Source organism: Phyllopteryx taeniolatus, chromosome 1 (assembly GCF_024500385.1).
Source record: "Phyllopteryx taeniolatus isolate TA_2022b chromosome 1, UOR_Ptae_1.2, whole genome shotgun sequence".
Taxonomy (NCBI): domain Eukaryota; kingdom Metazoa; phylum Chordata; class Actinopteri; order Syngnathiformes; family Syngnathidae; genus Phyllopteryx; species Phyllopteryx taeniolatus.
Genome location: NC_084502.1, coordinates 41230540 through 41253880, shown reverse-complemented (window position 1 = coordinate 41253880; position 23341 = coordinate 41230540). Strand labels below are relative to the sequence as shown.

Genomic DNA, 23341 nt, shown 5'->3' with positions numbered 1-23341 from the left:
GACACCAAAATTGCCCAATTGGTACAAGACAGCTAATTTAGCAAAAGGTTCTGGGCAGTTTGGTGTATTGGTGGTTCGCACAGCTGCTTCATAGTTGGGAAGTTCTGGGTTCTAAATCTTGGCTCCTCTGTAGAGTTTTCATGTTTTCCGCAGGGTTGCCTGGGTTTTCTCCAGGTATTCTGTCTGGCTTCCTTTCACATTCCAAAAACATAACTCACAACTCTAAAATGTGTGACTGTGAGCTGTTAATTGTCTTTATGTATTTTGTGATTGACTGGTACTAAGACCTGTTCAGGGTCTAGCCCACCCCTCGCCAGAATTCACCTGGGATAGGCTCCAGCTCAGCCAGGGCACCAGCAAAGACATGAGCTACAGAAAATTAATTCATGTATGTTTGGCCTATTCTTTTCATACAGCTGAAATCAACAGAATTACCACTTGATGGTACCGATCCTAGCACACGTGTTCTTAAAGCAGACAAAAAACTAACAAAAAAAAAAATAATCATGCTTAAGACACAATTACGTCTTCATAAAATTCAACACTACACTGGATGTGATGCTAGCAAATAAAACAGTCCCTGAAACATTCTACTTTCTTCTATCAACATGTTACAGCTATTTTCCTACACATTGGAGGAACTGAGTTCTGAGAACCAACAGTAACGGACTCGCCGCATAAGAGTAGATGAAGCAACCAAGGAAAACCACAGATACATTAAAAAAAACACACAGAAATGTATCTGTAAAAGTGTGCAATTAAAAAAACAAACAGAAAATAACCAACATGGTTTCAGTGAATAACGTAAGTGTGCCTTACTCTGGTGTCCTCTTCTCGCCACAGCATCTCTTGTTCAGCTTCATTCACCTCCTCAGAGGGGTCATATGAGTAGATTGGTAACAACTGATGCCGAAGTCTGTCAAGTCTGAGAAGACAACACAGAGCAAATTCAGAAACATAAATCATAGCGAACAGGTTCATCTCAAACAGGAGACTGCATCTTTACCTCTGTTTTTTACGAATGTACAAGATCTGAAACAGAAGATAGAAATATAAATACGCTATCAATCAAACATGTCTGACCATACAAGGTGTGCTTTAAGTGCAACCAAAAATGTGCATTCTAGGTTAACCAAAAACTGTCCATCAGTGTAACTGTGAGGATGAACGGTTCTTTGTCTATATGTGCCCTGCGATTGACCGACAACCAACTCTTGCTGAAAGTCATCTGGAAAGGCTGCAGGTCACCCATGACCCAAATGAGGACAAGTGGTCAGTGATTCTCAAAGGAGGGTACGTGGGCTCATTCTCATATGTGGAAAAAAAATCCGGCCTGAGTACAGTTCAGTTGTATTTAACTTCAATACATTTGGATGATTTTCATGAGCTGTTTGTTTTTAAACATTGATTTAGGTAGATTCATTTAAAACTACTAATAAAGGTTAATTAAGAATTATTTAAAATGTTTTCCCTATATTTAAGCTCAGTCTTATTGTTTAAACTGTGCATAACATTACAGTGGCTAACAGTAACATTAAATATACTTTTTAGGACTAAAGCCTGTTTTGTTTTCGATTAACACGATTGTATTTTAATTATGGCCTTGATGGTGGTACCTGGAGAGCTAAGTTTTTTTTTTTAGGTGTCACTACATTTGAGAACCGTTGGTTGGGTGGTTGTTAGGTAGGTAGGGTTTTTACTGGAAGTCATCTGCGAACTTACCACCGCTACAGCTATTCCAATGATGGTGATGAGGAAGAACGGCACCAACACATAGCCGACCGCCACGTCCCCATTAATGGTGGGGGACGGAGTGGTACTATTCATTGCATACAATCAGGGCAAGGGTCTACAGGGGGCTGCTTATGCAGGACCTTTACAGCAAACCCCCACCCAGGGACACACAGTGTGCAGTGGGCTCTCTCCTCAAGATGCTCCCTTGTTGATCAGGCCTCATCCTTTTCATTCATGTGACTCCCACATGATATCACTGCTCCTACCTGGGACAAACCACACAGGCCATTTATCAGCACACAGTTCATGTCACTACATTTTAATAACATCAGAACATAATGAAACAAATACATACGCTTGGGATTGATTGCAAAAGAAATAAGCTGACATGGATTTTAAATTCCAAGCTTTCTCCCAAAAACGAACATGCGACGTCCTCGCTGCGGGGATACTCAAGTGTGGCTACCTGCTTGACTTGCACTCAACGCAGCACGATTTAGGAAGGACGCTGTGTGTACAACGCACTTCCGGCTTGAAAAGCGCCCCACACTGTCGCGCATCCAAATCCATTAGCTTTGAGCTAACTTAGCTGCAGCTAATGCCTAACAAAAAAATTAAATAAAGTTATTTCAGCCAGTAAACCCCCGCAGGCTAGCCACCTCCGTAAAGCTACTGTTCATTTCTCACTGGCTACACTCGGCGCGTCGTTCGTTTTGGAAGGAAAACGATTTGAATTCTCACTCACCTTCCGTGAATCACGTCAATTTGTTTGCATTGCTTCCGCAGCTTATCTTTTGCAAGCTAGCAGTAGCAGCGACGGCAACAGTGGTGTTTCCTCCTTCAAAATAAGACAACATGCAGTAGTAGTTGACAATGGGAGTCCACTACTTACTACAGGTCAAACATTGCTGATATCTTGTATTTTAACATTCATTTGCATGATAATCGATCCACCATTGTACGAGGTAGGAGACACAAACACATTTGCTGAGCAAAGTCACGTTTTTGGTTGATTTTGATTCCCTTCGTTGCCTAGTAATCGGTGGATCCATGTAACGTGTGCATGTGCAGCATTTGCGCACCATACATGCTTCCAGTGAGAGGGCTCGTCAAATACATCCATAGACCCCATCCCCACCCACAGACCACCCCATGCGGTGTGTGCCATGTGGACGTGATTGTCAAGGACATAGGTGACGCCCCCGTCTTCCTATCTGTTCGGTGATTGGTTATGAAAGTAGAAGTCGTATTTGGGGCTCTCCCCATGCTTGAAACTCCCACTTTACCTAAATGTGGAAAAAGCCACTTTATGTTCACATAAAATTGCTATTTATCTAAAACGGACTCAGTCGCACTTGCAGATGCCTCCTTTAAAACAATGATTATCATTGGAAATTGAATTTACAAAAAAAGAAAAAAAAGAAACAGAGATAATAATAATAATAATAATAATAACAATAATACTACTAATATAAATTAGTTGCGTCAGCCCCCTCTTGCAGCCAATTTGTGTGGTCCATTGTAAAGAAAGCGCGGGGCCATTCTCCCGCGTCGCGCCTGTGCTGTGGAGCTCGGTCTTGCTGCGTGCATCGTGATCAGGCTGCAGAGTCTTGCGGAGGACGCAGGGTCACCTTCTGTCACCGCAAGGGGAAATACTGATTCATTTCCAGACACGGCTAGGCTTGACTCGGTGCACCTCGGCAAGCTGCGTTTATCTGGTAAGCCAGCGAGCCACCTTTTGCGCTCTTTTTGATCCGCAATAAAACAGCATCCTTCCGCAAGGCTGAAGCTTGGGGAGAAGAATCTCATCACATCATTTGCCAACGTTATCCCTTCACCGCCGCGCTGCGGCCATAATGCACTTTCATTGGCAATGCTGTAGCCTCTAAATTATGCATGCTTCATTGTAAACGGCGTTGTTTTCAAGAGAAGCACCTTGCGTCATGTCGGCTTTGTTGCTCGTTAGGGAGTTAAAATGTTTTAGCGCGCAGACCGTTGATATCACCTACTTTGTAATTAAAGGCAATCCTTTTTTAAATGTATTTATTTGAAGTGATGTGCTCGTGGGCAAATTGCAATGGCGATTCAATGTATTTTTCTGCAAAAAACATAGGGTCAGCTGGCGTCCTCAAAGGCTATTGCCATGTTGTTGTAGTAAATAGAGATGGTGGCCATGTCTGGAACGGAAGGACATTTGTATTCAATTTCTTCTCCTTTCCAGGCACCATATGGGGAGAAAATGTGAATGAAACGACAAGCATAACAATAGCTGTTTAATAGTAGTGTATATTCACTACGTGTTATGTTTTTTGGGTGGATTTCTATGTGTAGAGGACAGGAATATAAATGAGAGCGCTCCGCTGTGGCGTTATGTAATTGCTTGCCAGCTCAGCGAGGAGCCATCTCTCGCGTCATTGTTTTTCTTTTTTGCCTCTCTGCATGGCCAACGAGCAGGAGCAGAGGCACATCCTGTATGTGGTCTTTTAAATCGTCTAAAATGCACCAATGCATACAACTGATTGAAACATCACTCTGCAGCCACATTTACGCGTTTGATATATGAGGCGGAAGGTGTGACACATGGTCTGTTTTAAGGGGCTGGCTGGTTAACATTTTGTCCGCAGGAAATGCTGCAGCTCACAAATAACACCATCCGAGCCCTAAATCATATACACCAAGATGTCAAACTGGTGACCCGGGGGCCAGATCCAGCCCGCCACATCATTTTATGTGGCCCGTGAAAGCAAATCAAAATCGCTATTTGTGTTCTGGTGTAATACATTTGAGATATTTGCAAGCATTTTTTTTAACCAATCCCCCTTTGAAAAGAAATGTAATAGTTGAAAACCATGTATTCATAGGCTTCTGATTTCAAAACTGGTTATTCATCAATGTGTTGTGTATACTGTAATTACAGTGTATGAGGTAATCTTTCATTTATATGGGTCCACAGTTGTAGCGGCCCTCCGAGGGAAGTCATAACTGCGATGTGGCCCGTGACAAAAATGAGTTTGACACCCCTGATATACACAGTCTCCTCACAAGAAGCATATACCACCCTTAAGGGCACTTGTGTGTGTTGTTTTCAACCGAGATCAGTCGTTTTTCAAAGGGTGACGCAACAGATGACGGACAGGTCAATTACTCCAGAACTGTCCGACGTTCTGAATGCTCCATTTGCCTGGGTGGGTGTCTGCCAAGAGCCAAGGTGCCCCCAAGAAAGACAAGACCACGGTCATACCATCAGGGAGGGTAATTCCATTTTATTGCAGGGGAAGAATGATTAAGTACTTCTATCTATCTATCTATCTATCTATCTATCTATCTAATCTATCTCCACAGCTACTGTCTGGATGTTGTTTACATGTCAGGCAGGTTATTGAAGAAGTCATTGTCACCACAGATTTGATCTTTGCATTTATCTCATAGCATTCACATAACAATTCTAATTGCTCCTACAGCAGATCAGTGAAGCTCACACATGGGTGCCACTACCTAAATTGTTTGTTTTAGTGTTTTAATCCCCACCTTCTCGGATTTCTTTTCTGACCATAATAACAGATGGATTAGCAGGAGTGTTTGAAGTTACTGTATTTTAGTTGCTTTTTTTAATCTTGGGAGAACTCTTGAAAGGTGGATTGATGATGTCACCTGGAGCAACATAGTGCTTCATTGTGACCTTTATGTTGTTGTCACATCATTTGTGCAGGCCACAGAGGACAATGTGAGAAATAGTTTTTTATTTTCATTTTACATCCCCAAATCCCCTGCGATATAAAGAGTTGGTGAGTGCAGTTCGACTGTTAGAGGTGGAGATAACAGTGTCTGACAGGGTGTGAGAAAAGGGGTGACGCACAAACAGAGAGCACACATGGGGGAAGACTATCCTTGGTGGAGGCAGTGGACAGAATCACATTGAGTATACTTTGCATCAGCTATGCTTTTACTCCAAATGCTTGTCAGATAAACAAAGTTGCACGTGAATTTGCTCATCATGCTTTTTTGTTGATATGCAGGAATTGTTTGCTTGATTTCTTACTGTCCAACGATGGAAAGAATCTTAGAGACTAATTTTGTGCAGTTGGATATTTGAGGTTCAATTCCTTGTTTGTCACTAAGCTGCAAAATGGTTGACAATTTTTGTTGGTTTTTCTACACCGAATGGCATTCCTGTGGTAATATTAGGATCCTTACATGAATAATACCTGCAGAATGAAGTGGCTCGGCATTTCAACATGCGTTGTGCCAGAATCAGTAGATGTGGCTCGCAGTTGTTGCTCATATCTCGAGATGAGTCAGCTTCATTGCGCTTCTGTGTGAAAGTCGCCCCGTCCATTTATCATTTACTCTCCCTTATCTTCAGCATATGGCTACGTAGATGTCCTCATTAGCCACATAGAAATGCAGAAAATACAACAACAGACAGAAGCCACTGAACTCATTATACTATCATCAGCATTCATTAGGAATGCAATAAAGACAAGATAGGAGCATGTAAAAGGATGCTGATACTACTTCTTGGACTCAATGTCCTTCCTGATGTTGTCACAATTTGCAAAATGTTACCCCATTTCTCAAAGGTGCTTCCCAACTAGAGCTGGGCGATATATCGTTATCATATCTTTAGCTAAATTAAAATAGTATCACACCAACCGTGTGGACTTTTCAGGCTCGCGCTGCATGTACAGGCCAACCAACCACATACGCCCTTTAGAGTTTTGCGTTGATCGACAGCCAGCCAATGACAATCATCTGACGGCGGGCGGGCCAGGCACACACAAACCATACGCCCGCTCCAGGAAAAGTAAAAATAAAATTGTTTTTAAAAAAAGATGAGTGCGGCAAGTAAGCTCGGTGCAGTATCTGCTTGATAGATTTAGTAGGCAAGAACAAGTCATCTTCAGTTATTTGGAGGTATTTTGGATTTAGAAAATAGGATTTACAGCAGAGCAAGGTTTTGTGCAGGACTTGCTTGAAGAAAATTGCTACGACGCAAGGTAGCACAATGAACATGTTTCACCATTTGAAACAACATCACCGCGTACTAAATGAGGAGTGTAGCGCAATGAGAATAAATGTGGCAACTTCTCGGGCATCCCAAGTGATGCCCAAACAAAGTTCGATTGCGGATGCGTTCAGCAGTTACGCCATATGAATCAACGTCCACCAGGCACCAGACATTACAGATGCTATAGCTTACCACATAGCAAAAGACATGATACCCGTGTACAGGGTCACAAAAGTGGGCTTGCAGAAAATGCTTCACACGCTGGACAAACGTTAGAAAATACCATCCTGGTCACATTTTAATCGAGTGGCGATTCCAAAACTTTACAACGAAAGTAAAATGAATGTTGAATCCGAGCTCCATGATAGATTATTTTGCCACATCCACGGACTTGTGGTCGAACCGGACAACTGAACCGTACGTCAGTCCATTTTATAAATACGAACTTCGAACTCAAGACCCGATGTCTACATACGTCCTTTTCCCCCGGGGATCATACTGGAGAGAATATAGCTCATGAGATGAGAGGTTCGTTAGCGGAGTGGGATTTGAAGGAGGACCAACAGGTTTTGCGTGACCACCGATAATGCATCCAACATGATCAAGGCGTTGGAGGTGAATGGCTGGACTTCAGTACTTTGGACACAGGCTACACCTCGAAATAGGTACGTTTTGCTGTGTTTATTTCAATAACTGTAGAGAAGAAAGAGAAATGGGTGAGTGTGTGACACATCTCTATCTTGTGTGTGTGACACATCTCTATCTTATGTGTGTGTGTGTGTGTATGTGTGTGTGTGTGTGTGTGAGAAAGCAAGAGAGTGTGAGATGAAAAAATTAATCTGCTTTAATTTGGTTATTTATCTGTGTTGTAATATATTTATGTCTTATATTGTACATCTATTTCTCTAGATAATGCAGTGAGAAGTGACAACCAGATCAGCCATGCAACAGGTGTCTGCAAAAAGTTGGTGTGCCACTTCTCACACATCTGGAAGAAGAGAGAGTGAGCAAGCCCAGAAGCGCCTCAACCTTCCAGTCCATGGACTCATAACTGAGTGTCAAATGTTGGAGTACACGAATAGTAAATATGAAGATCGAGACACACAAGAGCTCCTGGATGTGGCATGCTTCTTAGATCCAAGATATAAGACACAGTACGTTAGTGTTCACAACATCCCCATCATAAAAGCTAGACTGGTGTCAGAGATGAAGGTAATGGAAGTTCACTCTAAAGGTTGGAATGGATTAAATGAAAACAGTTCATTGTATATAAATGTATTATCTTACAATTTAGTAATGGTTTGAGTTTAAATTGAGCTGATCATTGTTCTTCATACAGAGATTATCATTATTATGTGACCAGACTGCTGTATAATATTTCAACAAAAACATAATAATATTTATTTCTTTTTTCACTGCTTTCTAGAATTCTGCTGAGTGCACAATAGTGGAAGAATTTTCACCCCCACCCACCAAGAAGGCAAAGAAGTCTTTCGCAAGCTTCTTTGAGGATTCCACTGCCAATGCCACAGTACCAATAGATCCCATTGTTGCCATGGAAACGGAACTAACTGCCTATATGCAGTCCTCCACAATTAACAATGCAAACGAACCCCTTCTGTGCTGGAGAACACACAAAATCAACTTTCCTCTACTGAGTAACATGGCAAGAAAGTACTTGTGCGTGGAGGCCACCAGCTCTCCATCAGAGAGAATTTTCAGTATATCAGGCAACATTGTTAGTTGTGAGGGGTCCTGTCTAAAGCCAGACATGATAAACAAACTGGTGTTCCTGGCAAAGAATCTTTAGGACTGTAAAGTTACGAAATGCTTCTTCACACATGCATGCGTAAATTGGTACAGTACAGACATTGATGCAGTTAACACACACCCACGTGCACAACAAACACCTGCTTCTGTTGTAGCATAAGATTGTTATCGTTAAAGCTGAGTTGCAGTACAATGTTAGTTGAATTATCTTTTTATTTATTGCTGACTTTGTTAATATCGATGACTGTCAATAAGTTCCAATTTAAAAACTGCACATTACACTTTCTTTTGTATTTATTGCTGACTTTGTTAATGTTGATGACTGTCACTATGTTCTAATGAGAAAAACTGCACTTTCCACATCCTTTTGAATTTATATTTTGCTTTTTATCAAAAAAATGAATAAATCGTAGTTTTCACTGAATCCATAGTGATATCGTTATCGCATCGTTATCGAGATATCTGGCACGAATATCGAGATATGAAATATTGTCTATATCGCCCAGCCCTATACCCAACCATCTAAAAGTAAAATATGTATGACTCACAACGTTATAAAACTGAAAAGCAGATGAGGATTGAGTGTATGTGTTTGCCAAGTAGAAGAGTTGTAAAATGTATCAGTGATGATAATGTTACATCTCTCAATTGATGTTTGAATTTTTATAATACAGAAAGTATTAACTTGCTTTAGTAGCAATGTGATAAGTGTCCACCATCTTATTGGAATTTAACCCCCCCCCCCCCCCCCCCCAACATGGAACATGGAATGAGAACATCAGACGCCTCTAAAAATCCTCCATAAAAAATAAATTTACGAAAAAACAATTGATGACTGAAGTAAATGACCGATTCTACTGCCCACAATGCTCTTCTCACGAATAATGTTCCATCCATCCATCCATTTGCTACCGCTTATCCGAGGTCGGGTCGCGGGGGCAGTAGCTTTAGCAGGGACGCCCAGACTTCCCTCTCCCCAGCCACTTCATCCAGCTCTGCCGGGGGGATCCCGAGGCGTTCCCAGGCCAGCCGAAGGACGTAGTCTCTCCAGCGTGTCCTGGGTCGTCCCCGGGGTCTCTTCCCGGTGGGACGTGCCCGGAACACCTCACCGTCCGGGAGGCATCCGAATCAGATGCCCCAGCCACCATTTATGCTATTTAAGTCCAGTTTTTAGGGCATGCGACGCCGTTTGAAATTAATTTTGACTAGTTTACTTGGAGAAAACCCCTTTGGAATTTTGGCTCGTATGAGTGATTGCTGGATATTTTTAACTGAAACTTGGCAGCCAATTGGAGAAGGGGTTCCCCATGTAGCAGACGAAATGAAAAAGTCAAGGAGATATGTTGAGAAATAATCGCGTTATACTGCTTTACTCTAATTTGAAGGTGTTTTTTTTGACCAGATTTTATATAGCCGACATAACAAAAACCTTTTCCAAAAAAACTTTTTTTCTGACATAAAAAGCTCAATTTCTCTGCAAAGTCATCATCCAATTTTCAATATTATTGATGCGTTGTACTCAGGTTGAAGTGGTCATTCAAACCACACGCAGCAGTCTGACAGACTTGTCAGTTTTGGAAAATCTTGTCACATTGCTACTTTAACAGTTATACTTTAGTATGATTTAAAGGTGGATATGTTTGCCAAAGTGGCCTGATTGAGGGACTACAATTTGGATACCTGTCATTTAAAAAAAACAGGATTCTTTATTCCTGATTAATTACACATTTTACCTTCTGAAAAAGAATACATACTGTAATCTTTTCTAATTAGCAACTTGTCAAGAGCTCATTTTTTCTTTCACTGTTTATACAAACCATGTAGTTTCCTCAAATTGTTTCTTAACAGACCCATAATACTGTATGTCATTCTTCACCAGAGCTGCTAAATGTTACAGAACGTTATTTTGTTCAGGACATCACTTAACGCTGACTTGTTACGGCCGTAACACCGATTGTTCCGGATATTGGGGAAGAAAAAAATCCAGCGTCCGACATCACCGGTTAGTAGTTAATAGAGGAAAAAAGCTGCTTGGTGGGACACTATTTTATTACGCGACCGCCCGTCTCACCTTACAAGCCGTGGAGACGAATGCTCTCTTTGCGTCTGGTGTCAACGCATTGTAAGTCACTAAATTATCGCCGCCATTGGTAGCGAACAAGCTACACTTCTTACCAAGCTTCTTTGTATCGTTTACGTCATCATGGAGGGCGAGGAGTGGGTAGGCAAAGATGGAAAAGCATGATGCTAATTGCTAAGCTATCGTGTCATGAAGTCGCAAAACACCGAAATAAGTGATTGGGTTATACAGTTCACTTGTCACATAGGTCTGGCTGGAATCACGTTATAGCAGAGAGTAACCAAGTTTGAACAAAAACAAATAACAATCCAATTAATACACGTCTGGAGATACAGGTATAAATGAAAAATAATTCACTGCCTCACAATACGTCTCTTGAACCGGAAATAAATTATACTACGTCACTGCTGGAGACGTCATTTGAAAACGAGGTCAGGTTATATATTAATATTATATTATTATTAATAATAAATATTAGTTATATAAGATAACCTTTATTAGTCCCACAATGGGGACGTTTCTGTCATTTCACAAGCAATAGTGGATATTGGGCGCCACGGTGGGCGACCAGTTACAGCGTCTGCCTCACAGTTCTGAGGAGCGGGGTTCAATCCCCGGCCCCGCCTGTTTGGAGTTTGCATGTTCTCCCCGTGCCTGCGTGGGTTTTCTCCGGGCACTCCGGTTTCCTCCCATATCCCAAAAAACATCCATGGTAGGTTAATTGACAACTCTAAATTCCCCGTAGGTGTGAATGTGAGTGCGAATGGTTGTTTGTTTGTATGTGCCCTGCGATTGGCTGGCAACCAGTTCAGGGTGTACCCCGCCTCCTGCCCGATGATAGCTGGGATAGGCTCCAGCACGTCCGCGACCCTAGTGAGGAGAAGCGGCTCAGAAAATGGATGGATGGATAGTGGATATTGGAAATTGAAATATATAATATAAATAGCATGCAAAATAAGACATCAATACAATTTTACAAAATAGATTGCCCACGCATAAACTATCCAGTTCAATCTATCAGCAATGTTATTTGTTTGTTTGAAAAATACAGTGCTGAGATGTGACTGAGAAGTGAAAGAGAAATTCCGGAAGGAGTTTCATGATGTAGTTTTGAGCATCCCAGACAGAGAGAGAGAGTCTTGATTGATGCAGATTGTAATGGACATGTTGGTAAAGGAAACAGGGGTGATGAAGAAGTGATGAGTAAGTTTGGCATCCAGGAAAGAAACATGAGGGACAGAATGTGGTAGACTTTGCCAAAAGGATGGAAATGGCCGTAGTGAACACTTTCTTCCAGAAGAGACAGGAACATAGGGTGACCTACAAGGAGGTAGAAGCACGCAGGTGGATTACATCTTGTGCAGACGATGTAATCTGAAGGAGGTTACTGACTGTAAGGTAGTGGTAGGGGAGAGTGTGGCTTGACAGCATAGGATGGTGGTGTGTAAGATGAGTCTTGTGGTGGGAGGGACGATTAAAAAGACAAAGGCAGAGGAGAGAACCATGTGGTGGAAGCTGACACAGGACAAGTGTTGTGCAGCTTTTCGGGAAGAGGTGAGACAGGCTCTCGGTGGACAGGAGGAGCTTCTGAAGACTGGACCACTGCAGCCAAGGTGATCAGAGTGGCAGGCAGCAGAGCACTTGGTGTATCTTCTGGCAGGAAAGGAGAGAAGGAGACTTGGTGGTGGAACCTCACAGTACAGGAAATCATATAAGGAAAAAGGTTAGCTAAGAAGAAGTGGGTCACTGAGAGGATCGAGGAGAGGCGAAAGGAAAACATTGAGATGCAACGTGGGGCAAAGGTAGAGGTGGCAAAGGCCAAACAAGCGGCATATGATGACATGTATGCCAGGTTGGACAATAAAGAAGGAGAGAAAGATCTATACAGGTTGGCCAGACAGAGGGATAGAGATGGGAAGGATGTGCAGCAGGTTAAGGTAATCAAGGATAGAGATGGAAATGCCAGTAGTCTGGATAGATGGTAAGAATACTTTGAGGAGTTGATGAATGAGGAAAATGAGAGAGAAGAAAGTGTAGAAGAGGCAAGTATGGCGGACCAAGAAGTGGCAAGGATTAGTAAGGGGGAAGTTAGAAAGGCGTTAAAGAGGATGAAAGATGGAAAGGCAGTTGGTCCTGATGACATTCCTGTGGAGGTATGGAAGCATCTAGGAGAGGTGACTGTAGAGTTTTTGACCAACTTGTTCAACAGAATTCTAGCGGGTGAAAAGATGCCTGAGGAATGGAGGAAAAGTTTGCAGTGGTGATGGATAGGCTGACATGAGGTTAGACTGCAATCCCCATGGACCATGAAGTTCGCAGATGACATTGTGATCTGCAGTGAAAGCAGGAAATGGGTGGAGGAACGGTTAGAAAGGTGGAGGCATGCACTGGAAAGGAGAGGGATGAAGATTAGTCGAAGTAAAACAGAATATATGTGCATGAATGAGAGGGGTGGTGGGGAAAGAGTGAGGCTACAGGGAGAAGAGATAGCAAGGGTGGAGGACTTTAAATACTTGGGGTCAACAGTCCAGAGCAATGGTGCGTGTGGTAAGGAAGTGAATAAACTGGTCCAAGCAGGTTGGAATGGGTGGAGGAAGGTATCAGGTGTGTTATGTGACAGAAGAGTCTCTGCTAGGATGAAGGGCAAAGTTCATAAAACAGTGGTGAGGCCAGCCATGATGTACGGATTAGAGACAGTGGCACTGAAGAGACAACAGGAAGCAGAGCTGGAGGTGGCAGAAATGAAGATGCTGAGGTGCTTCCTAGGAGTGACCAGGTTGGATAGGATTAGAAATGAGCTCATCAGAAAGACGGCCAATGTTAGTCGTTTTGGAGACAAAGTAAGAGAGAGCAGACTTTGATGGTTTGGACAAGTCCAGAGGAGAGATAGAGAGTATATTGGTAGGGTGATGAGGATGGAGCTGCCAGGCAAGAGAGCTAGAGGAAGACCAAAGAGAAGGTTGATGGATGTCGTGAGGGAAGACATGAGGGCAGTTGGTGTTAGAAAGGATGATGAAGGCGATAGGCTTAAATGGAAAAGGATGACACGTTGGGGCGACCCCGAACGGGACAAGCCGAAAGGAATAGAAGAAGATGTTACAGTATCCATGAAATAGATTTGAAAGGGTTCATGTTCGGTTGATTTGACATTACTTTTGTATCCACAGGAGATCGGCAACAGACATTACTCTCCTCAGTTAATGGGAACCTGTTTTATTACTAGTTGAGAAGGTACGTTCTCGTCCCAAATATTCCCGTGTGCTGGTTGAAAGGTTTTGACATGATGCTTGGAAGAAACACAGGGAGCAATACAAACGTAGTCAGAACTGTTTGAAGAATGATAACGTAGTATTACGTTTTGAAAATTTCCCCTCCACCCTTGTTGAATAATCCATGTTGTTCCTTTGAAAGGAGATTTTTTTTTTAAAGAATTCAGTTTTTGTTTGAACCACATGATTAAGTGTGTGACAATTGGCTACAAACTCACGTAATGTCACAAACCTACGTTGTACACAGAAAAGCTGAAAAAATAAAAAAAAACATTTGCAAGAAAGGACACATCAAAGCAGTTTGTGAGGTCTCGTCTGTAATGGTTACATGTCATCAAGACTACATAACTGATGTGCCAACTTGCAATATGGAGATCTCGCTTCTTTTCCTACATCTGATCTGCATAGGTTAGCGTTCTTGTGTCAGGTTAAGCTGTTGCCCTCTCACATGAAACTCCTGCCTCATTGGTGGACTGGATGAGTCATAAGCTCAAGCAGATCTTTAAGTGACAGATGCTAAAAAGTGACTCCAGAGGCTGAAATCACAGGAGAAGCGGGAAAGTATGATACACTGAGTTTGGATTGGATCAAGATGTCCAGAAGGTTAAATAATTGTGTATCTGTGAAGCATCAATTAAGTTGTGTTTCAGTTGGAACAATGGTTTTTGCAATAAGATCAGCAATTAAGGTCAATAATTGTGTCATTTGTTTCTAATTTTGTCTGTACTTGTTAGCAGCATTTTGATAGGGATACAAATGTGCACATCGAGAAGCGTTTCACTGTTATTAATTCACATCTTTTTACCTATAGTCATGAAATTTGACATTTCCATTTGGTACACAAGTAATTCCACCTCATCCATCAATTTTTCATACTGCTTGTTTTCATTTTCATTAGCTGACTTTGGGTGAGAGGTGGGCTACACCCTAGACTGGTCGCCAATTAATAGCAGGGCTAATCCATCCCTCTAACATAATTTGTAAAAACAAGGATGAGGACAATGTGCATTCCATGTGACTTTTAAATTGAATTACTGATTTATGCAACATTTGAATTAAAAGAGCAATTCTTCAAGACAACCAAACAAAAGTCATTATGGAACAAAATTTGAAAGGTCATTTTGTATTCATATTGGTGCATACAAAAAAATGGGGCGATTTGTACATTAATTTTTAGTTAGTGAACTAATCTGTAATGTGTCCACCTCCCACACACTCCACTCTTCTCAAATGTGCATCGCCACCTTCAAGCAGTGTACAAGAATTCACAAGATCAGAAGTCAGTGCAGCAATAGGCAGCTTAATGAAAATAATGCAGACACCTGATATGTTTGAATGCAAAAACTATGTTCTATCCTCAAACTACATCCACCTGTGTCAACATCAATGTATTTCTCTGTCTCTCCATAGTTCAATCTTTCATCAGCCGCCATCACACTGAGTCTGTTTCCCTGTCTCTATTTGTCCCCCACGCTGTCTCCCCCACCGCCTCTCGCCTCCTCCATGCTGTCACTTGGAGGCTGGTGGCAAAAGCCTTGATTGTTACATAACCACTGCAGCATCATGCAGGGACGCCGGATGATATCATAACTCAATACAATAGTGAGTGGATAGTTCGGCCTATCGATGATGTAACACAATGGTGGTTGAGGAAGGTGGTGGGAATGTTCGATGCCGATTATACCTTTATGTCCATCTATCTTCATGTGTATGCATGTCTTGTCTCCATGGACAGTTACAGACTTATATTATAATCATACTAACATAATTTGATGACCATGTTCCTTTTTCTTGCTTTCCCTTTGTTTGATACAAGTTGTATTTGTTCTAAGGATTGGGGAATTCTACATATTAGAGATTATATAATATATTATATATATATATATATATATATATATATATATATATATATATATCATAGAGATTTGATTGTTGATTAAGCTTGTCTTAAAGCAGTTGATGTAAAATAGTGTGCACTGCTTGGCTGGAGCCAGCAGAGGCACTGTAAATGAAGTCTCAACTACTTTGCAGTTAAAGAACAACACGTCAGTTATAGAAAGTGAAGATAGACATTATTGGTAAGTACTCAGAGCAGCATTAAATGGAGAGTTTGCAGTTTTTAGCCTAACTTCACTAATTCCCCCAACCCACTCAAGTCTGACAAAAGCTGGGTCCCTCACTGACATGCATGAGCGTTATTGTCAAATTCATAGTGGCATGCAATTATCAAAGTGTGTAGTTGTGATACAGTGGGTATGGAAAGTATTCAGACCTCCTTAAAATTTTCACTCTTTATTATATTGCAGCCATTTGCTAAAATCATTTAAGTTCATTTTTTCTCTCATTAATGTACTCACAGAACCCCATATTGACAGGAAAAAAACGGAATTGTTGAAATTTTTGCAGATTTATTAAAAAAGAAAAACTGAAATATCACACAGCCATAGGTATTCAGATCCTTTGCTGTGATGCTCATATATTTAACATGAGTGCTGTCCATTTCTTCTGATCATCCTTGAAATGGTTCTCAACTCCATGACTGTTCTTGAATGGCCCAGGCAGAGCCCTGACTTAAACCCAATTGAGCATCTCTAGGGAGACCTGAACATGGCTGTCCACCACCGTTCACAATCCAACCTGACAACTGGAAAGGATCTGCAAGGAGGAATGGCAGAGGATCCCCAAATCCAGGTGTGAAAAACATCATCATTCCCAAAAAAGACTCATGGCTGTATTAGCTCAAAAGGGCGCTTCTACTAAATACTGAGCAAAGGGTCTGAATCCTTATGGCTGTGTGATATTTCAGTTGTTCTTTTTTAATAAATCTGCAAACATTTCAACAATTCAGTTTTTTTTCTGTCAATATGGGGTGCTGTGTGTACATTAATGAGGGGGGGGGGGGGTGAACTTAAAGGATTTTAGCAAATGGCTGCAATTTAACAAAGAGTGAAAAATTTAAGGGGGTCTGAATACTTTCCGTAACCACTGTAAATGGTCACAGAGAACTCTGTCCAGCTTCAACAAAGTAGCGCTGGCAATACTTAGCTAGCATTAGCACTGTAGACAAGCCAAAGTTAGCTTGCTACTGCTGCTGCATTGGTAGCATGACTTATTCATAATAGTGTTACTATAACCAGTGTTGTACTTGAACAAGTTCAATGAGCGGAAGTTCATGAACTACTTCAAATTTTGGGCAAACGTGAACTTAGTTCATTTCTGCCTAATGAACGTTTTTGAGAATGCGCTCATTCTGGCATCAAATAATGGTTATCAAGCAAAAGTTCATTTTCATTCAAGAGTCGCAGGTTTTGTTAAGGACTTCCAGGATAAAACCTGTCAGAACACACTATATATGAGCCAGCTTGTCTGGGGATTAGGGCTATATTTGGCAACCGATTCAGTGCGGCCGTCATTCATGTTTACATGCACAAGGTGCATTCAGGGACACTTCGTAAATGGGAGAGAATCTGTGGATATTCCCAAATAGTTAGAGAAAATCTCCTGAAGCCAAAAGCTATAAGAATGAGGCTGCGGGGTGTGCGGGTGACCGGCTGCCAGTGTGCACGTGAGTGCACAGGAAATGATGATATCCGTCCGTACGCAACATCAGCTTCTAAATTTCTTTGGAGAGTATGAACAAAAACATGTACTATTACATTATACAGGCATGGTGGACGACTTGTTAGAGCGTCTGCCTCACAGTTCTGAGGACCAGGGTTCAATCCCCGGCCCCGCCTGTGTGGAGTTTGCATGTTCTCCCCGTACCTGCGTGGGTTTTCTCCGGTTCCCTCCCACATCCCAAAAACATGCATGGTAGGTTAATTGACAACTCTAAGTTGCCCGTAGGTGTGAATGTGAGTGCGAATGGTTGTTTGTTTATATGTGCCCTGCGATTGGCTAGCAACCAGTTCAGGTTGTACCCTGCCTCCTGCCCAATGATAGCTGGATAGGCTCCAGCACGCCCGCGACCCCAGTGAGGAGAAGCGGCTCAGAAAATGGAAGGATGGATTATATATACATACATACATATTGATTAATCACAGGTTTATGCGTTCAAACGTGTGTATGCACGATTTAAGTACAAATCTGTGCGTACACACGGTTAGTGAATGAGGCCCGATGTCTCTATGTAACCTGTTGCTTAGCATAACCTTTGACCTCTCTGTGGAGCAGCTGAAGATAAATCCCTTTGAAGATATAAGGAATCCATCCATCCATCCATTTTCTGAGCCGCTTCTCCTCACTAGGGTCGCGGGCGTGCTGGAGCCTATCCCAGCTATCATCGGGCAGGAGGCGGGGTACACCCCAAACTGGTTGCCAGCCAATCGCAGGGCACATACAAACAAACAACCATTCGCACTCACATTCACACCTACAGGCAATTTAGAGTCTCCAATTCGTGCATGTTTTTGGGATGTGGGAGGAAACCGGAGTGCCCGGAGAAAACCCATGCGGACACGGGGAGAACATGCAAACTCTACACAGGCGGGGCCGGGGATTGAACCCCGGTCCTCAGAACTGTGAGGCTGACGTTCTAACCGTGCCGCCGCTCTAAGGAATATTATTTATAAATAATTAGGGTCCCTTTTATTCACAAACCGGTGAATACGTGTCTGACATTCAGTATTTCTTATGGTTGACTCAGACAGAAAAAATACTACCTATTCACAAGGACAAGACGTGAGGGAAAATCCTTCACAAGGCAAAGAATGATGCAGAATCTTGACTGGTGCAACATCGCCGGAGGCATTCATGATAAGGTAGCTCAGGCATCCCTTTCCTATATATTATTCTGGTTTTACGCCATGAACCACAACACAAGGCCTCTATTCCTCTGCAAAAAAAGGGTTTTAAATGAAAGCAACGTCATCAGATATTTTGCTATTGCATGCTGACAAGCTAAACATGGTATCTGTGTTAGCTTGCAGGGGGAAGCTCAGGTATTCTCTTTATGTTTGATAGGCTAGAATTTATCGAATGGGAAGTGAGAGAGGAGCTGCATCATCTCAGATTCTGAAACGTCAAGCCACATTTGGATCCTGTCTAGGAGGCATGCTGCAGTAAAGCTAACTCACCGTCAGAGGTGGGTAGAGTAGCCAAATATTTTACTCAAGAGTACTGTCACTTTAGAATAATATGACTCAAGTAAAAAGTAGTCCTCCAAATATTTAATTGAGTGAGGGTAAAACAGTACTCAAGAGTAACTGGTGAGTAACTTCTGATTTAAAAAATAAATCAGAGTATGAACGTCAAGTTAAAAAGAATAAATCAGTAATATATGGGAGTCCACACACACCTGCCGACATTTCAATTTTTAAGTGCCCAGAAACCAACAACACATGCATTGGGTCCTACAAAAACATTTGCTTTAGTCACTTAAATAACTGATTGAAGAAGCTGTTTGCTGACCAGACATATTGATTGCGTGTGTGTGCGGTTGCGTGTGAGACAGAGCGCGAGAGAGAGAGATTTAAGATTGTAGCATGACACACACCCCAAAAGACGCCCATTTTACAGTGATATATGATAATAAAATAAGGCTAATGTTTCCATCTACACTGCCAAAACAACAATAGAAACATCTGCCACTTACGCCAAGGTGTTTTCTCAAGTTACAAGTGGGCTGTAATTTCCACGTTTGGGCAGACGCAAGACTACATCATAATCATTATTTGCATCATAAAGCTGCTGTTTTTCAGAGTCTGTAAAGTAAACACTCACGCGGCTTTTTTTCCTCAAAATTAAGTTCTTTTGATTGGCTGACTGGTTAGAGCGTCAGCCTCACAGTTCTGAGGACCCGGGTTCAATCCCCAGCCCCGCCTGTGTGGAGTTTGCATGTTCTCCCCGTGCCTGCGTGGGTTTTCTCCGGGCATTCCGGTTTCCTCCCACATCCCAAAAACGTGCATTAATTGGAGACTCTAAATTGCCCGTAGGCATGACTGTGAGTGTGAATGGTTGTTTGTTTCTATGTGCCCTGCGATTGGCTGGCAACCAGTTCAGGGTGTACCCCGCCTCCTGCCCGATGACAACTGGGATAGGCTCCAGCACGCCCGTGACCCTAGTGAGGAGAAGCGGCTCAGAAAATGGATGGATGGATGATTGGCCCACAAAGGGTTTGTGTGCGGTCATGTGACTGCCTTGTCCCGTCTGATTGGTGAATTGAAGTCAAATGACACGAGCGATCACGTTGGATTATCGCAACAGCGTCCTATGTGGAAGTGGAAGATGAAGTCTTAAAATAGATCGTGCCCGCAATAATGGTAAATAAAAGTAGCCAGCGGCATGTGGATCATTGTAACGGAATAAAAGTATCGATTCTTCTTAACATAAGTACTCAAGTAACAGTAAAACGCATGGTGCATTCAAACTACTCTGACAAGTAAAATTTATCCAAAATGTGACTTGAGTAAATGGAATGGAGTAAATGTAGTGTTACTACCCACCACTGCTCACCATCCATGCTGTTTGTCAACATTCCTGCACTCATAGATCGATGGATTTATGAGTGCAGCCCTCATTTACTTCATGATGTGCTGTCATTTTCCATGGACAAGACATCACATAAACTTATTAGGTGGAGAAAAGATTACATTTCTTGTGTGTCTAAATTGTGTGAAACCAATTTTCTGCTATGATACTACATTAGACCAAGAGTACCTTCACTGCGTGTTCATAAAAACTAGGCTTTACACGATCAGGATTTTTGGGGCCGATCACCGATCATCGAGTTTAAAAAAAAAACGATCACAAGATGGAGGAATGTGTCTATTTAAATGACCTGTTCATTTACTGTATATACTTGTGTACTTAATTGCTCAAAAAATTATATTTACAATAAATAATGTATCTTTGTTCAACTATTTATGCCAGTGAGGCATAGTGACAGACAGAACAAATGAATGGTCTTCTATTAGATGGCAGGAAGTAAATACAGTAATTAATGTATCCACTTTTTGTGACATTTTTGTTTGTTGATGTCCCGTGAGATTTTTCAATTGTAAAATATGTTCCTTGGCTCCATAAAGGTTGGAAATCACTGCTCTAGTCAGATCATGTATTCTAATCAGTCAGGTCAAATCAACTTTACATGACAGAAACAATGGGTGCTAACTTACTGGAATTAAATTACTTTATTTTCAAGTAAATTACTTCACCCACACCGAAACAGAGCATGATTCGACAGAACGGCAGCATGTTTACGTACAACAATCAGTGCTAGCAGTAGCTTGCTAGGCTACATACCATTTTATTGCCTGCTTGCGAGCCGTATCGTATTAAAAGGACGTGAACATACCTCAAGCAAGCCTTAAGCGAACGTCCTCTAATGTCCTGAGTGCGCTGTTGCACACGGATTATTAGCTAAAGTAAAATCTGCTGCAATGTTTATTAAAGCTCAAAGGTGGCTACAAAAATACAGAAAAAAAATAAGATACAGGTATATCATGCTGCATTTGGCTAAATCAACAGGCAAGATTGTTGAGCAACCTATTATTGTTTGTTGTTGTTTCTCTGCTGTATTTCTGTGGTTTTGTAGCATTAACCCATACAGATAAAAGTAGTGCACTATATGTTTAGATACTGTAGTTTGCTCACATGGCTCCAAATGGCTACGCCTCTTCTCGAGCACTGCCCAAAAAACAAAAGAAAACCTGCACATTGCAATCATGAGCATCTCACTGTGGATAATATTAAAAAACCAATAGGGTTTCTTTTTTGACAAGTAAAAATAATACCTGAAACCTTTAAGGAGATAGGAATTTGTTGTTGGAAGTTGTTCCAAGACCTCATCCACATCGATAATTTGTTAAAACGTTTAAAATTCAATTGGTTTTGCTAAAACAAATCACACATTTTTTTTTATTAGTCTAAAGTGAAAACCTACCGTGCATACTGAAATTGTGGTTGACCAACGGCAAACTCTTTGTCATCCCATTACTTCTTGACAATGACAATATCCTCAGTTCAGATACTAGGGACAGTGCTTTCTGCATTTTCTCTTTCCCTTTTTCATTTTTTCCATGATTAAACTGTAGCTCTGTACATGTTAATGTTCGGTGGAAATAAATGCCGCTATAAATCACGGTAGTTCATCGTCCGACTGACGGTTATCTTAATGATGGCGAAATCTGCACCAGGCAGCTCTGTTTCCTGGCAACAATCGAGAGCCGACTCATCGTGGTTCTTCTACCCGTGTGACCACCTTCACCATGCTCCTTGGGATTCCCGCACCTTCACCTCGCCTCCCCTCATGTCACATCCCTCCCTACCTCCATGTCAATCTCTGTTGCTTGTCACCACCCGGAATCTGCTGTCTCACCTGGTTTGTCTCTGTCGACCCTGTGTCACGCTGCCTAAACCCATGTCTCAATGAAAGACCTCCCTCTGTCCCGCGCCTAGTGTGTCCAGTTTTAGCCCTCGATGGACACGTGCCTTTCAAACACCACCCACGCAGTGCAATCTAACAGCTTGTCACCTGTGCAAATTTTAGCCACATCATAAGTAATATTATAATTTTACATCTGAACTCTAATTTACTGTTTTGTGTAACCAGTCAAAAGGGTTAATGTGCAGCAGGGTAAAGTTAGTTCATCTCTATGAAATCTTCTTACTGTAATAAGCTTATGTGTTTGTTGTGGTTCCCGTTGAGCACTACAAGTGGCTCAATGTGGACACTCAAATGTGTCAGGAACATGTCAACCTGCGCAAGAGTTCCTTTTACTTGTGGATTTAATTAACATTTTCTCTCTGCGCTTGCAGTCCAAAGCTGTGTCTGAAATTGTTCACTCATTCACTACTCCCTACTCCCCATGCAGGGATGCTCTATATAGTGGACTATATAGTGAGCTCATTCATGAAGAAAACCAAATTAATGGATGAAATGATGGCTCTGTGGGTGGATAGGATGATTATTTTGGCAGCCCTTTCCTTCCATCAATCGTGTCTGAGTACTGAACATACTGATTACAAAACCAACTTCCAGCGATTGGGCAAACCTGAACCTCAGATATTACTAGGTTCCATGAAGTTGAACAAATCACATTTCATTCCCGCGACCCTTGTGAGAATAAGCGGCTTAGAAAATGGATGGATGGATTGATGGACAACATTTCATGTTTGCTATATTAGATTGGCCCTGGTACTTAAAAGTGTGAAACTCTTTCCAGGACATGGTGGGTGGGGCTGCAGCAAGTGTGCAAGCAACCACAACTTGATATATCATCTTGTGATACAAATACAGCCTAAGTATCTCATCAAATTTAATTGGTATGAAGAAACTCAATCAAAGTATGCGCTGAGCCTTTTGTCTCAATGGAAAATGGCTTTAGAAATGACAGTACAGGGGTCCTCGGTTTACTTTCCCAACATACAACATTTTCAAGGAATGCAATCGACTAGTTTAAAGCAACGTAAGAATACATTGTCACGTGGCACTTGTGACTTTGCCGCCATAGGAGCGGAAGTCCAGCATAAATAGAGTAC

General features: G+C 41.8%; 2 protein-coding genes across 6 annotated transcripts in view; one reads left to right on the top strand and one right to left on the bottom strand.

Moving 5' to 3' along the window:
- Positions 1 to 2870, bottom strand: part of smim29 (small integral membrane protein 29) — a 10557-nt gene extending 7687 nt beyond the window's left edge. Inside the window, exons 1-5 of one of the 3 annotated variants that reach the window (XM_061796003.1) lie at positions 2480 to 2870; positions 2090 to 2336; positions 1723 to 2000; positions 1007 to 1032; positions 820 to 925 (exon numbers count right to left, since the gene is read on the bottom strand). In XM_061796003.1, the coding sequence (XP_061651987.1) occupies positions 820 to 925; positions 1007 to 1032; positions 1723 to 1827 (237 nt within the window). In that variant the 5' untranslated portion in view covers positions 1828 to 2000; positions 2090 to 2336; positions 2480 to 2870. The remainder of the gene's footprint in view (positions 1 to 819; positions 926 to 1006; positions 1033 to 1722; positions 2001 to 2089; positions 2337 to 2479) is intronic. The other 2 variants (XM_061795992.1, XM_061795983.1) reach the window with 2 other exon arrangements.
- Positions 2871 to 3006: 136 nt separating this feature from the next.
- LOC133488281 (protein kinase C and casein kinase substrate in neurons protein 1-like) overlaps positions 3007 to 23341 on the top strand; it is a 53029-nt gene continuing 32694 nt past the window's right edge. The window contains exon 1 of one of the 3 annotated variants that reach the window (XM_061795942.1): positions 3007 to 3452. The gene's annotated coding sequence lies outside the window, so the exon portion shown is untranslated. Of the gene's footprint in view, positions 3453 to 13805; positions 13824 to 23341 lie in introns of those variants that run through there. The other 2 variants (XM_061795970.1, XM_061795958.1) reach the window with 2 other exon arrangements.